The sequence below is a fragment of the Hemitrygon akajei genome, chromosome 2 (assembly GCF_048418815.1).
Source record: "Hemitrygon akajei chromosome 2, sHemAka1.3, whole genome shotgun sequence".
NCBI lineage: Eukaryota > Metazoa > Chordata > Chondrichthyes > Myliobatiformes > Dasyatidae > Hemitrygon > Hemitrygon akajei.
This window is the reverse complement of record NC_133125.1, coordinates 49,108,870-49,126,400: the sequence shown is the minus strand read 5'-3', so window position 1 is coordinate 49,126,400 and position 17,531 is coordinate 49,108,870. Positions and strand designations below refer to the sequence as shown.

At 39.4% G+C, this 17,531-nt stretch overlaps 2 protein-coding genes across 2 annotated transcripts in view; both read left to right on the top strand.

Moving 5' to 3' along the window:
• LOC140741702 (chondroitin sulfate synthase 3-like) overlaps window positions 1–17,531 on the top strand; it is a 227,794-nt gene that overhangs the window by 31,158 nt on the left and 179,105 nt on the right. The gene's annotated exons all lie outside the window — the stretch shown is intronic.
• Window positions 1–17,531, top strand: part of LOC140738315 (uncharacterized) — a 103,422-nt gene that overhangs the window by 822 nt on the left and 85,069 nt on the right. The window contains exon 2 of the mRNA XM_073065510.1: window positions 1,228–1,389. Within this exon, the coding sequence (XP_072921611.1) occupies window positions 1,228–1,389 (162 nt within the window). The remainder of the gene's footprint in view (window positions 1–1,227; window positions 1,390–17,531) is intronic.

Genomic DNA, 17,531 nt, shown 5'->3' with positions numbered 1-17,531 from the left:
TTAAAGCAAACTGTGATAAGTTTTCTTTACCTTGAGCAGTGAAAAGCGAGGTTGGATTACGTGCCAACCATCAATGTCGCAGTATGGACCCTTCGTTTGTGGGATGTGGCACACTGTGCTGCAGGATTTTACTGAGTGTTCAGTGAAGGTCATTTGTTGTAGCAGGAAGCTTCATTTACAACTGTAACAGAGGTCACGCTTGTCTTCAAAGTGTGACATTGTTAGATATGCAAGTGATGCTAGAAGGTTGCCTGCTGCATAAAGCTGAATTATACATAGAAGTAATAAAAACAGAAAATGCTGCAAACACGCAGCTGGATTGTATACAAAAGTGCCTAGGTCAATTTTCTGATGGTATGTAATTTCAGTTGGAAGAGATTGGTAATGCAGTTGAACGAAGGGTAATATTGTTATGTATGTAATTTGTGCATTTTTTTTTAAAATAGGCTTTAATGTATCTGATTTCATGGTTTACTTTCCATGTGACCGGAATAAGTGAATTTATTAGTTTTATACAGTACTACTGGATATTGCTGATGATTTGGCATTAGGAAGATGTTGCATAATAACCAACTGGTTATTTTCAATTTTAGAACAAATAGTCAGTAATAACTCAGGGTAATGATACTAAACTAACAAATTTGAGATCATGTGTTCAAATGGTACTGGCAAGATGAGAAATGAAATACCATGGTAATTGAATTAAATTTAGTTACGACTAAAAACAATGGCTTATTGTCAGTTGCTTCGCTGATGTATGATTTAGTTTTCAACACAATCTTCCTCCACTCCATAGTCTGTTCCACGTTCAACTCTAGTCTTGTTAAGGCACAATTAACACAAAGCCTTCAAGGCAATCCAGGTCAAATAGTGCCCACATTTCAGTTGCATATTTTTTTAAAGTTCAGAGCTAGGAAGCTAATATAATGCAAAATGACACACACAAAATGCCAAAAGAACAGAGCGGGCCAGCGGCATTTATGGAATACAGTCCTGCCGAAGGGTCTCAGCCCAAAACGTCGACTGTACTCTTTAACATCGATGCTGTTCCTCCAGCATTTTGTGTGAATTGCTTGTATTTCCAGCATTTGCAGGTTTTCTCTTGTTTGTGATTAGATAATACAAAATGAGCCTGATTGAGAGGATTGATGAGGATAAATTTTACTTCCTTATCATAACCATGCTGTAGAATTAGACTTATTATGCTTGTGCTTTTAATTCTTCTAGTTACACCTTTCAAAAGTAGCTGGATAAATATTTTGACAAATGAGGATTTGGAGCTCATCAGCAGGGTTAAAATCTTCCGTGAGTACCTCAAATCATCAAGTAGTGAGTTTAGTATTTTGCCTACAAACTTCAGAATAAGTGAGAAAATAACCATGAAAGAAGGTAAGCAAGACAAGACCAGACTCTTGTAATGTAGATTATAAGTCATCCTTCATCAGCTTACACGCTCTGGGCAAATTCCAGCATTGCAGCTCCATTGGCAGAAGTGCACTAGTGAAAATATCCAGGCACATGATGGGATTTGAGGGCTTGATTTCTAACATAAGACTCAATAGTCCGAATTTTATTTTTTGCTGCCCCAAAGGAGGCTGAGGGACGATCTTGTTGAGGTTTATAATATCATGAAAGACATAGATAATGTGGCCGACAAAACCCTTTTTCTCAAGGTAAAGTGTAAGGCTTGAGGGCTTAGGTTTGATGTGAGAGGAGAAAGATTTAAAGAGGGCACAAGAGGCAACTGTTCACAGAGAGGCTAGTGGAAACAACTGCCAGAGGAAGTGGAGGTGGACAGAACTACATTGTTTAAAATTCATTTGGGCAGGCAGGTCGGTAGGAAAGGTTTAAACATTAATCGTCCAAACACAGGCAAATTGGGAATAGCTCTGGAAGGCAATTTGTTTAGCATGGTACCTTGTTCCATGTTGTGTAACTCTATGACTCAGTATATTCCCAATCTTGCCATCAGGATGCCATTGTGCAGGACTTCTGCAGCTGAAGACTTTAGGTGTTCATTGTTCTATGATCTCAACCCGAGACAGAGTGAGCCTCTACGGCAAGGGTTCCCATCCTAGGGTCCATGGACCCCTTGCTTAATGGTATTGGTCCATGGCATAAAAAAGATTGGGAATCCTTGCTCTAGGGCAAAACATAGGCATTATATTTGGCTTTGATTTATTTTTGATGGAACTTTAGGGGAACAATAAACAGGGGGTGGTTAATAGAGCTGAGGCAGAATTTAGTTCTGGATACAATTGTGAAATGGATTGAATAATGAGGCATTGAAATAAATAATGAAAAGGGATAACTGAGAGAAGATATTGGTTAAGGCATAAAATGAAATAGAAATGTGAGGTTTTAAAATGCCATTATTAGGTATTTAAAGCATTTTGTCTGCACACTGATATTTTGATATCTAGCCAGCAGCTTGCCCTGAATGTTCTGTTAAGAACAATGTGTCTGGGACAACAAGCTGGACCTTGACCAGAGAAACTAGACTTTCAATGACATTCTGGATTGGGAGGAGATCAGTGTTGAATATCCTGAGTGTAGATATTGATTTATTATATGCAGGATAGGTGGAGATTGTCATGTTGATTGTTTTTATGGTTTCTGAACAAGATGCTGCAGTAAGCAGCTTCATACATGAAGAATTTTATTGCAGGGTAACCCCCAAGGCTCAAAGCCAACCCATTCTTACCAGGGTTGTCACTTGAGTGTTCAAAGGTAAACTGACCCTTCCCATCCAAAGAATGAGGTTGTTGACTATGCAAGAAAAGAATACAGTATTTGTCTTTACAGTTGGCCCTCCTTATCCATGGGGGATTGGTTCCGGGACCCCCTGCGGATACCAAAAAACATGGATGCTCAAGTCCCTTATTTAACCTGTCTCTGTGCGGGTGGACTTTAGGACCCGGAGGAGCTCCGCACCTTATTTAACCTGTCTCAGTGTGGGTGGACTTTAGGACCCGGAGGAGCTCCGCACCTTATTTAACCTGTCTCTGTGCGGGTGGACTTTAGGACCCGGAGGAGCTCCGCACCTTATTTAACCTGTCTCAGTGTGGATGGACTTTAGGACCCGGAGGAGCTCCGCACCTTATTTAACCTGTCTCAGTGTGGGTGGACTTTAGGACCCGGAGGAGCTCCGCACCTTATTTAACCTGTCTCTGTACGGGTGGACTTTAGGACCCGGAGGAGCTCCGCACCTTATTTAACCTGTCTCAGTGTGGGTGGACTTTAGGATCTGGGGGAGCTCCGGTCCTGCTGCCCGTGGCTGCTACTGAATCCGCAGTGTTTCTGTTTCATTGACAGAAAACGATCATGATTGAAAATAAAGTGGAAATTATAAAGTGATCGGAAAGAGGTGAAATGCCATTGGTTGTTGGAAAAGTGTTAGGCTACAATCGGTCAACGATCAGAACAATTTTAAAGGATAAAGTGAGAATAATGGAGCATATGAAAGGCCCTGCCCCGATGAAAACTATTATTATTACTAAACAATGCAGTGGTTTAATTATTGAAATACATACATTTCTTAAGTATTTTATATGCATAGAAAGGTAAAATATATACTGTATACTAAGACAAACGTTTGACTAACACTAAATAATACCAAATGTACCTGTTTTGACTTGCGTACAAATCTGACTTAAAAGTCTGCCTATACTTCAAATCATCTCTAGATTACTTATAGTACTAATACAATGTAAATAGTTGTTATATTGTATTGTTTAGGAAATAATGACAAGAAAAAAAAGCCTGTACATGCCCAAACAACAAGTGCTGGAGAGAGAATTTCTGAGTTTCCCTGATCTGCGGTTGGTTGAATCCGCGCATATGGAACCCGCGGATAAGGAGGGCCGACTGTACTATTATCTGTAATGAATTCTGGATGATCAGGCATGACTAGATCCAAAGCTTGTCTTCAAAGTTCAAAGTACATTTATTACCAAAGTGTGTATGGAGTATAGCACTCTGAAATTTGTTTTCTCCACAGACTGCCTTTATATGATTCATGCAATTCCCTTGTCATGTAATTGCTCCATAGCTTTGAACATTGCTTAATCTGCCACTCTCTATCTCTGCAGTATTGAATTTGGATTCCCTTATTAAATGGCTCAAGCAGCATTCAATAAGGGTAACAAAGTTGAGAGCATGATCATTTTCTTATTGAACACCATTAATGACTCCAGGCCCTTAATCTACTACTTGGGTGGGTTTGCCAATGCCTTACTGTTGGTGGATGATTGGACAGCTGCTTGGTTATTTTAAAGCTGGAAGGGTAAAACTGAAGACTGCTTTGAAAAGAAGATGACTTTCTGAGCAGAAGTACCCATCTATGTCAGCAAACACAAGGGATTAGCACAGATAGCTAAGTAGTCAACAACATATTGGGATTGAAGTCTAAAGAAATGGACAGATAAACATGGTGGGAGCGTGAGCACAGATGGAAGGAAAATAAGAGGAATGCATTAAGAGCTTGGGGAGTGTGTGGTTTGGCTGGTGAATGAGGGAGGTAAGAGCAGTATGACCTGGATTTTAATGATGCACATCTAAACTCAACTGACTTGAGGACAGAGCAGTCTGGAGTAAGGGATTGAAAGCGAAGGTTTGTTAAGAAGAGAAGCGGTCCATCATGGCATTGAAGCCTGAGCTTCCTACTACTAGGCATGCAGCCAGATGCAATAGTGGATGGCGAAGCCAGGCCCTTACCCATCACACTGTCCATCGTGGTACTTTATTCCATCGGACTGTGGATGAGATTTCCCAGTTCGTGTTTCCTCTTTGTTGTCAAGTTAGACAAATTAGTCAATGGGTCAATATAGACATTGAAGCCCTTGCTGTGCATTGGAGATTTGAATATATGCTAGGTATAGGTGTGAATACCAGAGTTGATATATGATTTTCAAATTGAAGCTACAATAATAAACTCTTTTTGTTTCTGAATTCGGTAATGTTTATAAAATTTTGGGCAAGGTTTTAATTGGCCCATTGAGCCAATTACTCAAGACTCGAGACGATGTGGTCTATTGCTCTCCAAAAGCAAAAGAGGAAGTTAATATTAGGACATACATCAAGTGCACTTGTCTTTTGTATAGTTTCCAAGAAAATTGGTTTTAAAGGCAACATTTTTTCATGTTATTATTTATATAATTTTTTTGTTTTCAGACTTCTGCAAGTATTAGTGTCAGATTTCTAATTCTCAAACCAAATGTGAGATTTAAAATGCGGAGAGCACAGGCAAGTGGCTTAATACTCATGATGCATATATTAGTCATAGGGCTGGATTTCACCCAATTTCCGGTTAATCTTTAAGCATTAACGTGTAATTTTCTCATGGAAAACTTTATACACGTCTGGATGCTGGACAGAGATAAATTTGTATGATAACATCTGAAAATGCCATAGGAATCCTTCCCAAATTAAGTTGGCAGTCAGTTACCAAGTACAGAAAGCTGCATGATTGCAAGCAACACACACAAAGTGCCAGAGGAACTCAGCAGGCCAGGCAACATCAATGGAAGAGAGTAAAAAATTGATGTTTCGGGCTGAGAATCTTCATCAGGACTCCATATTCTTGTTTATTGGAAGATTTTAAGCATTTTTTGTTTTGCCACCTTTATGTGAATTTATATGCAAATTGGTGATTCATTAGCAAGCAGATGTACAGACAGAAGATCAAAGTTTTGAGAGCTGATCACTTACCAATAAATGCACCAGATGGAAATCTATAAAGCTATATTCTCTGAATTGAAAAATTCAGCAACATTGCCCAACACATTTTTCCCCTAAATGTTCCATTGTTGTGTATACTTTTAATTATTCTGTACATTGTCTTGGTAGCTTCTGGGTCTTCTAAGTTTGTATGTCTTGAGGCTACATAAAGTGATCCATCAATTCCAGATACTGTAGATGTTTCTGTGTGTTGCTTCAGCACTTTATACATTTATCAGATTACAAAGTGGTTTCTTCTACTTGAGAAAAATCTGCAAGTGATACCAGGGATAATTGTCAAAAAGATGGCTTTATTCAGTATTCCCACTGGTAACATTTGAAGGTGCCCAGTCGTCACTAGTACATGAGAAAATCTGCAGATTCTGGAAATCCAAGCAACCCACACAAAATGCTGGAGGAACTCCGCAGGCCAGGCAGCATCTATGGCAAAGAATAAACAGTTGACATTTTGGGTTGACACCTGATGCAGGGTCTTGCCCTGAAACGTCGATTATATTCTTTTCCAGATGCCTGCTGAGTTCCTCCAGCATTTTGTCTGTCTAACATTGCCATTTATATTGATGGGAGAGGAAGCTACAATGAATAAGTGAAGTTTGAAAGGCCTTCTACTGATCAGTATGGTTCTTTCCTCTACAAGTGTAGAAATCAGGTCAGGCCAATAGACGACATGAATGTACTTCAGAATTGCATGGTGCACCACTGCAGCCAAATTGAAGGTGTAGCATTTCAACTCGGAATTAAACATTACATCATCAACCCTTACCAGCAAATTTGTGGGGAAATAAAAGGTAACAGTTAATCTTGTAATTCAGTGATAAGTATGTGTCCACAACATTATCATGTAATCAGCTACCATTAAAACTTTAAACCTGATTTCCTTTATGAGCAGTCTCCATTGTAGAATTGCATGTAATCATGAATTTATTTTCCATAATCACATTAGAATTGTATGCTTTTACAGTGTGCAGTAAAACCACAGACTGTATATAAAGTCTTGACTAATCACATTTGGGCAAATGGGTCTGTATTTTCAAAATGTTGGCAAAAGACCACATCTGTAAATCTAAATGAACTCTTAATTTTTCTTTCTCTGGATTTCCGCCAGTAATATCTTCAAATAATCTTTGCCTATAAAAAAATACATTGTTCTAATTGGTAATGTAGTTCATAATTGGTAATGAGGTAAAAGTATTTGTGGATGAAGGGATCGATGACTTTTGGAAGAACAAAATACACTGCATGTTCGAAATGTTAAATGACAAAACAAAGTCGATGTTAAGGTTGACCTATCATCAGAAATGAAGGGAAAAAAAGAGATTTAAACTTTTTCTACTTTTTCTAGTGGGGAAAAAAGAAAAGACCAAAAGGTTTGTGACAGGGCAGAGACACTAGTAAATTAAGCTGTTACCTTCACATTTGTCAGTTGATCTCTTCAGCCATCTCCCCTATAACAGAACTACCTTTTTGTTTTTTAGTCTGTTCCTTTTCCCTTAATCTATACTTACACTTTGCAGCTTTGAATTGTACCAGTTTTGAGTAAATTATTTCAGGTGAAGTTACTATTTTATTTTTAACTTCCATTTGAGACCTTAAGCTATCTCCCTAAATTTATCAATACTGACTGGTATATATAGTTTATATCTGAGCTCTGAGATAATATTGTGAGAAAGCCAGAGCCATCAGTAAAAGCCGATAGTAAGCAGTGAGGGTCTTTCTGTGACCATTCTCTATATACACCATGGCTGAAAATGTATTGCCGTACCATCAGGAAAAGAGTGCTCGGAAGAGTTGGAAATTAAGCGTGGACCAGATTATGTTGGACCTTGTCCTTAACTAGAGCTTTCAAAATAGAAAGATCAAAACTCTTACTGTAAGGCCAACAGTTTGTTTTTTGGTCAGTTTCAGTGTCTTTTGTGTCATGCTTCATGCAATTTAATTGTCTGATATTCCACCTTTCAACAAGATAAAATCATTGTAAGGTACCATTATACCTACTCATTATAATACTTCAAGATCATTGCTTTGAAAATAAATGAGAACTCTTACAGGCAGTTGCCTGTGCTACAACATCAGCAACGTACAATGCACTTTTTTCAACTGCTCTCGTTCATACAGAAGCACCCAGTTTCTGAAGCCAGTAACTCTTGGACTGCAGTCTCAATTTTAGATGAGTGCCTTGAAAAATAATTCAGTCCCCACAACCATTTTCACATTTTACTGCCTCAGTTTCTAAATTAAAAATATATTGAAGTAAGATTTTTTGAGTTAATTGCAAAGCTTTGTGCATCATGTTAAATCAAAAGAAATTCTCCAAAACCTGTCAAAAAGTTACGAAAAATTAAAAACCAAAATTGTGAGGCTGAAAAAGTATTCATTCCCTTTGTAATTACTATGCTAACTTACCTCAGTTGCAATATACAGTATTACCTTACCAACTCATCTGATTTGTTGATGTGGAAAATTGGAGGACTGATTACCTGTTTTCAATGAATTCATAAGAATAAATACCCTCTCTGTCTGTAAGGTCCAACTATATGGTAGGTTTTCAACAGACTAAACCAAAGTGAGGACAAAAGAGCATTGAAGACAAGTCAGGGAAATGATGGTAGCGAAGCACAAATCTGGGGAAGGGTGTAAGACCATCTCAAAAGCGTTGAACGTACCTCAGATCTCAGAGCAATCCATCATGAAAACACAGAAAGCCTACAGCACTATACAGGCCCTTCTGTCCACAATGCTGTGCCGAACATGTACTTACTTTAGAAATCACCTAGGCCTATAGCCCTCTATTTTTCTAAGCTCCATGTACCTATCTGGGAGTCTCTTAAAAGACACTATTGTATCCGCCTCCATCACCATTGCTGGCAGCCCATTCCATGCACTCACCACTCTCTGCATTTAAAAAAAACTTACCCCTGACATCTCCTCTGTACCTGCTTCCAAGCATCTTAAAACTGTGCCCTCTCATGTTAGCCATTTCAGCTCTGGGGAAAAAGCCTGTGCCTATCCACATGATCAATGCCTCTCATCATCTTGTACATCTCTATCAGGTCACCTTTCATCCTCTGTTGCTCCAAGGAGAAAAGGCCGAGTTCACTCAACCTGTTCTCATAAGGCATGCTCCCCAATCCAGGCAACATCCTTGTAAATCTCCTCTGCACCCTTTGTATGGTTTCCACATCCTTCCTGTAGTGAGGCGACCAGAACTGAGCACTGTACTCCAAGTTTCTCAGCTTTTGAAATAATGATTGTCTGCCAGGGTCCCTCTTCTTCTACACCTGTCATTATCCTTCTCATTTTCCCTCCCAATCACACTTCTTGGAACTTAAGTGGCATCTTGCCCATCTTTGGGTCAATTGACTGTTGTAAATTGCACTTGTGACTTCATAGTTGTTGAATTAATGTTTTGATTCTGCTCTGTCTATCTGTTCCTTCTAATTGCTGTTTGAAACAACACTGCAAATGCAGATCTCTGAAATGAGCATGAACATTTCTGGAAATCTATGGCAGCACTTGCAACGGGGACAAAAAGCGGTTAATACTTCATCTGAATTCTTTGCATTAATTTGGTTAAATTGAGAGGGGAGAGCAACAATAGATAAGTGTAATCATGGAGAGGAAATTAATGGGTTCATTGACCTGACAGGAAACACTATCCTGATGAATTATGTCAGTGCAACAAAAATTTTTTTACAGAGTATATGGATTGAAATGAAAAGGCATGGGAAAGGTTCATATTAGCAAGGGTGCAGGAACATGGTTGTTTTTAAAATGAAAAATCCACAAATCAGCTGGAGACCTGAAACAGGAATTGAGAAATATACAGCTGGTCTACTAATACTTTCTAAATAGAGGCCAATGCCCTTGGCAGAGAAGCCTCCAACAGAAAACTCAGCAGCAGAACTTGGTTCTTATGAAAGATCCATAACCTCAAGCTCAATCCTCCTATGTCAGCTCAGGCTGAATCATAGCAGCTTCCACTAAAAATAAATTAATGAAATGAGCAGAGCAACCTGGGGCAAACAGTGTGATCCCCATTTTAGCTTTCAGCTACAGCATTAAACCACGCCATCAGGATTCTTAAACATGAGGCAACAGCCTTCAACAACAGGGGCAAAGTTCACTCACCACAAATTCAACTTTGGTTCACAATGAATTGCTTACCATAACTTGATGCATTTCCATCCTTAAAAGTTCTGAGTGATCGATTTTTTTCCCCCAGAAGCTTTTAACCTTTTAACTAGAAATTGCAGAAAAGAAAAAAAGTTAATTAAATGCTAATTTTGCTCAATATAATAAGCAAATGCTTCTGATTGCTAGAGCCACATTGTTAGCAGTATTGTTCCAATATGAGACTGGAATCTCATTGGTACCCCAGCAAGAAACAATTTATTTGCAAGATTATTTTGCAAATGTATGCAGCTACATTTCAAATTGAATGATGAATTCCGTCAAACTTTATTATCACTACGCTGTAATATCACAAGTTTAAAAGTTTAATTTTTGGTAGTTCATTTTCTGTCCTATTGAATTTTATTATTTATTTGCTATGTCCTGATGATATATGATGGTAAAATTTTATATGATTTTGGATCTACTCATTTACTTATTGAGATTGTTTACAATAAGTGAGCCTGACCAAAAAAAAGTCTCTGAACTTTCTGGGGCTTCTGTTTTAAAAAGTGATAGAGTTATGATTTAATCTGAAAATCTGTTAAAGGGACTGGGGTAATCTGAATTTTCTAAAACAGGAAATGTATATTTCAAGGAAAGTGGTGATGGGTGATCTCAAATGGGTGCCACAGTGGCGTAGCAGTTAGTTCAATGCTATTACATCTTGAGACGTTGGAGAACAGAGGTAAATTCCGGCAGCATCTGTAAGGAGGTCGTGTGTTCTCCCCATGACCGCATGAGTTTCTTCTGGATGTTCCAGTTTCTTCCCAGAGTCTAAAGATGCCAGTTAGTTAGTATGTTAATTTGTCATTGTAAATTGTCCTGTGGATAAGTTAATGTTAATTAGGTGGATTGCTGGGCACGGCTTGTTAGGCTGGAAAGGCCTGTTCCACACTGTATCTCTAAATTTGAAAATAAGAAATAAATTTCAGTCCGAGTAAGGCTCAAGAATTTAGTCGCCTCATCAGTGAAGACTCCTCCACTTAGTCATGGAATATAAAAAAACTATAGCACCAAAACAGGCCTTTTGGTCCATCTAGTCCATGCTGAACCATTTAAGCTGCCTAAACCATTGCCTTCCATACCCTACCATCCATGTAACTGTCTAAACTCCTCTTGAACGTCAAATCAAAATTGCATTCACCACCTGTGTTGGCAGCTCACTTCACACTCTGAGTGAGGAAGCTCACCTCATGTTCCTCTAAAGTTTTTACCTTTCACTCTTAACCCATGACCTCTAGTTGTGCTCTCACCCAGCCTCAGTGGAAAAAGCCTGCTTGTATTTACTGTATCTATACCTCTATCAAATCTCCCCTCAATCTTCCAAATTCTAGCGAATAAAATTCTAACGTATGCACTCTTTCCTTATAATTCAGGTCCTTTAGCCCCGGCAACATCCTTGTAAATTTTCTCTGTACTCTTTCAATATTATTTACATCTTTCCTGTAGGTAGGTGACCAAGACTGCACACATTACTCCAAATTAGGCTTCACCAACATCTTATACAACTTCAACATAACATCCCAATTGCTGTACTCAGTACTTTGATCTTTGAAGACCAATATGCCAGAAGCTTTCTTTATGGACCCTATCTACCTGTGACACCACTTTCAATGAATTATGGATCTGTATTCCCAGACCCCTTTGTTCTGTCAACCTCTATCAAGTTTCTGAAATTGTGCATCATCAGCTTACGTGTCTATGAAATTTAGAAACAAATGTTAAGTAGATAAGACATTTACTTGCAAACTGATTTTACTTTTATCATGCATGATTAGTTGACATTATGGTCGGATATTTTGCACAAGAACCCATTCCAATTTAACTCTTTTATCTCTTTACTCTAATAGATGTCCTAAAAAATTATATTGTGTTGTCTGTTTCTTATGAAATTCATAAAGGTAAATGGAGGCGGTCTTAAACTGATTACAGGCAGTGTCTTGTCGCTTTCAACAGAACTAATTAAGAATTGTATTGAAAAGTTAATTTCAATGAAAATATTTCACTTAATTCAATACATTCTATTTCCCTGTTCATAACTATTGGTCGTATTTTCTATATATGTAATTGGTTAGTGCATACTCCTGTACTATTTGTTAAATAGTTTCCTCATTTCTTACAGATACTACAGATACTATTCAATATTGTGGTGTAACTTAATAGATCCTGGCTTCTTTTGTTAACCCTTCCATTTTCATCTGGAAGCCGGTGTCATGGAGGATCATATTTCTACTTGATCATGAACTGCAGTATGATCATACTGGTTTTACCCACATTCATCATCCTCTCATCTCCAGCAGGGTTCACTGCCTAAGTGAAATCTTTGGCTTCACGAAGAGTTACTTAGCCAATGAGAACTTTCTGGGCACCTTGGCTTAGCTTCACACTTAATTAACAAGACTGTAGGTTTTGAACTTTACTGTGAAAATTAGTGAAGATATTCATCACATCATGAAAATTTTCCCCATAAGACTGAGTTAGTAATATTTCTGGATCCTCATCTCAAGGTTAGGATCCTAAGCTACATTTCTAGATCCTAATCCCTGTAATTAAACTAACTAGGTTTGTTGTCATGGGTGACTTCAACTTCCCAAATATTAGTTGGCATCTCCTTAGTGGAAAAGATTTAGATGGGGTAGAATTTGTTTGTGTTCACAAAGGATTCCTGACACATTATGTATACATATGACCAGAAGAGAGCCCATACTAGATCTGGTACTAGGCAATGGACCTGGTCAGGTGATAGAAATCACACTGGGTGAACATTTCGGAGACAGTGACAACAGCTCCCTGCCGATTTGCATAGCCTTGGAGAGGGATAGGAACAAACCGTATGGAACGTATTTAATTGAGGGAGGGGTAACTTGGGAATGTAAACTGCAAACAGATGTACTCAGGCAAATGAACAATGGAATTGTGGAGGTTGTTTAGGGAGAATTTGTATGGGCTTCTAGATGGGTCTCTCCCACTGAGGCATGGAAAGAATGGTAGGATGAAGGAACCTTGTTTGACAAGGGATGTGGAGTATCTAGTCGAAGGGAAAAAGGTGGTATAGGAAACAAGTAAAAGACAGGGCTCTAGAGAGTTACAAGTAGCCAGGAAGGAGCTTAATAATGCACTTAGGAGATCTAGAAGGACTAGATGAGCAGGATTAAGGAAAGCTGCAAGGCATTCTACACATTGTGAAGAAGAGGAGGAGGATGAGAGTCATGCAAGGGATAGAAAAGGGAATGTGGCTGGAGTCAGAAGTTAGGGGAGGTCCTTAATGAACACTTTGCTTCATTATTCGCCAGTGAGAAGATCCTTGATGATCCCATGTAAAGCAGGCTGGTATGCTATAACATTGAGTTTTAGAAACAGGCTAAGAAGTGGTGGATGGAGTTCAGCCTAGAAAAGTGTGAAGTGATTTGATTGGAAGGTTGAATGTGAAGGCCAAATTCTAGGTTAATGGTAAGATTCTTAGCAGTGTGGAGGAACAGAGGGATTTTGGTGTCTATGTTCATAGATCCCACAAAGTTGCTGCGCAAGTTGATAGGGTAGTTAAGATGCATGTTGTGTTGGTCTTTATTAGAGGGATTGAGTTCAAAAGTCACAAGGTGATGTTACAGCTCTATAAAACTCTGTGTAGACCACACTTGGAGTAGAGTGTGTAGCTCTGGTCACCTTACTTTTGGAAGGATCTAGAAGCTTTAAAGAAGGTTCAGAGGAGAATTCCCAGGATGCTGCCTGGATTGGAGAGCATGTCTCATATGGATATGTTGAACAAGCTAGGGCTCTTGTGTTTGAAGCAAAGGATGAGAGGTGACTTGATATAGTTGTATAAGATGATAAGAGACATATGATAAGATGATAAGTGGACAACCAGAGTCTTTCTCCCAAAGCAAACATGGCTGATATGGGAAGGCATCATTTTAAGGTGATTGGAGGAAGGGATAGGGGGAAGTTAAAAGTGTGTGTGTGTGCGTGTGCGCGCTCTCTCGCTCTCTCTCTTGCTTTCGCGCTCTCTCTCTGTCTCTCTCACTCTCGCTCTCTCTCTCTATACATTAGGGGTATTTAAGAGACTCTTAAATACCCCTAATGCACACAGATAGAGGGCTGATAAACATAGATAAACATAACATAAACACACAGATAAACATAGAGGGCTGTTGTGAGGCAACGGTTAGATTGATTTAGAGTACATTTAAGGTCAGCACAATATCGCGGGCCAAAGAGCTTACACTGTGCTGTAATGTTCTATTTTGAATGTTTTGATTTTGATGGCTAACATTGATTAGCAAGGACAGGACTAGTTGTAGTTTTAAATCAGAAGAAATGGAACACAATGCACAGCGTTTGATGCAGGATGCATTTAGTGCAGACCACCAAAGGGATATTTCAGAAAACAGTTGGGAATTCTGAATCAAGGGAAAATAGGACAGCCAGTGAAAAATTCCATAAAGTAGTTAAATTATTATTTCTGCTTGTAATTAAGCAGCTGCAACAGTTTTACATGTAGCATCAGTAGGAAGAAATGCCATTTTCTAAAGCAACAGCACTTTTAGTGAGATGAAATTGTCATTTACTGCTTCTTTAGAAGCTGGAAGGCAGTGAGGCCAAGACTTAAAAGCCTGACCGACACATTCTGAGCAGCTGCAATCAGCAGGCCTGTGATTAATGGGTAGTGCTTTCAAGTGGGGATTGATGTTGAGACCAGAGGAGACATAATAAGGGATAAAATTTGGGACTTTCCTGTGGATCAAGGTCAAAGTGAGTTTGGCTACAAAAGTACAACTTGGTGGTGACTGTGTGAGATTTCAGGCTTAATTAAGGGAGGGAAAAGAGTTTTATAGTGCGTTTTATGCTCACAGGATATCACAGTGCCACATACAGCCAGTGAGGTAACTTCTGAAGTGTTGCAAGAAATTACACTTGCCATTTGCATGAGAACATCACCAAATAATGTTTTTTTATAAGTAATTTCGATTGGCAGATAAATCCGTTCCAGATAATTACTTCTATCAGTTTATTGAATCATTGCTGAGGTGGGTGATGAGTACAGCCTAGTTATCAATAACTTGATTAAAACCACTCATTTTAGCTTCCAAAATAAGCTGCAGACATCACTGTAAGAACAGAATTCGAGATGAGATGAAAGTAGCTGTTTTATCAAATGTGCTATTAAAGAGTTCCATTTAAAAAATGAAGCCATTGGAGAAAAATCCATCCATGCACAAAAGATGCATGATTCCTGTTGTTGGGGACTAATCATTTCAGCCCAGGACATAGTTACTTGAGTTCATCAGGACAGTGTCCCATGCTCTTTAATGCATGACTTGCTCTCTGTAATGAGGTCAGAAGTTTGTTGCTGATTGTGCAGTGTTTGAGATACTCAGTAAGTAAGAGAGTGAATAGTCCTTGGGGACTATAAGCAAGAATGTAGGATTGGAGCTATAATTTTATTAAATTGGCAGAACATGTATGGGGGGGGGGGGAACTGACTTTACCAATTTCTACTTCTAATTCATATATAATTTCTGACTTAGATAGATAGATAGACAGATACTTTATTCATCCCCATGGGGAAATTCAACTTTTTTCCAATGTCCCATACACTTGTTGTAGCAAAACTAATTACATACAATACTTAACTCAGTATAAAAAAAATATGATATGCATCTAAATCACCATCTCGAAAAGCATTAATAATAGCTTTAAAAAGTTCTTAAGTCCTGGCGGTAGAATTGTAAAGCCTAATGGCATTGGGGAGTATTGACCTCTTCATCCTGTCTGAGGAGCATTGCATCGATAGTAACCTGTCGCTGAAACTGCTTCTCTGTCTCTGGATGGTGCTATGTAGAGGATGTTCAGAGTTATCCATAATTGACCGTAGCCTACTCAGCGCCCTTCGCTCAGCTACCGATGTTAAACTCTCCAGTACTTTGCCCACGACAGAGCCCGCCTTCCTTACCAGCTTATTAAGACGTGAGGCGTCCCTCTTCTTAATGCTTCCTCCCCAACACGCCACCACAAAGAAGAGGGCGCTCTCCACAACTGACCTATAGAACATCTTCAGCATCTCACTACAGACATTGAATGTCTCTACTTCATTACTTGTTCATTAGTTCATTACTTCTCTAGTAATGAAGCATTTAATGCCTGCATACTGCAAGACTTGGATAAAATCTTAGTTTTGACTGATGAGAGGGAAATAATATCCATGCCACACCATTGATATAGAATGACCTGAAAGGGTGTAGGTTGCAATTCAACAGTGAGCATCCATTCAGCAACATCCTGGAGACAATTTCAGCCCGAGACTGGAATGACCAGCTAGGTAAGTATTAGAACAGCAGGTTAAGGTGCGGTATTCTGCACTGAGAAATTCGCTGTCTAATTTAAAATTCAGGTAAAGATAATTTATTCTTCCTGTGGAAGACATGGGTTTTCTCCAGGTCCTCCAGTTTTCTCCCACGTTCCAAAGACATTGGGTTTAAGTCGGGGTTGTTGGATGTTCTGGCTCCCAAGCTGCATTTCAAAATAAAATATAGCAATTTGATGATAACTTGGATCATTTGTGTCACCTATGAAATCCATCCATGAACGAATATCATTGTCTGGGGTGGGGGGGAAGTAGTTAAAATAGAGCAACACACACAAAATGCTGGAGGAACTCAGCAGACCAGGCAGCATCTTTGGAAACAAAGTACAGTTGATGTTTCGGGCCGAAATCCTTCAGCAGGATTAGAGGGAAAAAAGTTGAGGAGTAGATTTAAAAGGTGGGGGAGGGGAGAGAGAGAAACACAAGGTGATAGGTGAAACCTGGAGGGGGAGGGATGAAGTAAAGAGCTGGGAAGTTGATTGGTGAAAGAGACAGGCTGTGGAAGAAAGAAAAAGGGGGAGGTGCACCGAAGGGAGGTGATGGGCAGGCATGAGAGAGGGAAAAGGGAATGGGAAATGGTGAAGAAGGGGGGTGGGGGCATTACCAGAAGTTTGAGAAATCGATGTTCATGCCAACAGGTTGGAGGCTACCCAAACAATATAAAGCCTCAACACAACAGTGGAGGAGGCCATGAATGGACATATTGGAATGGGAAGGGAATTAAAATGGCTAGCCACTGGGAGATCCTGCTTGTTCTGGCGGACAGAACATAGATTCTTGTGGCGAAGAGGTCTCCCAATCTACGGTGGGTCTCACCAATATACAAGAGGCCACACCGGGAGCATTGAACACAGTAAATGACCCCAACAGACTTGCTGGTGAAGAGTTGCCTCACCTGGAAGGGATTTTTAGGGCCCTGAATGGTAGTGAGGGAGGAGGTGTAGGGGCAGGTGTAGCACTTGTTCTGTGTGCAAGGATAGGTGCCAGGAGGGAGATCAGTGGGGAGGGCGAATGGACAAGGGAGTCGCATAGGGAGCGATCCTTGCGGAAAGCACCTCCTTAGTGCAGGGAATTAGGGTCTGTGTACTAACAAGTCAGATGTAGGATGGGGTAACAGCATGTACAGTGAAACAATGCCTTCCACCATATACGATCTCATATTCCCTGCATTGTGAGCTTTCTTGTCCATCATCTGGTTGTAATTATTTGAAGTTTTGTTCTTTTAAACATTAAGAATATTAAATGCAACCCATTTAGT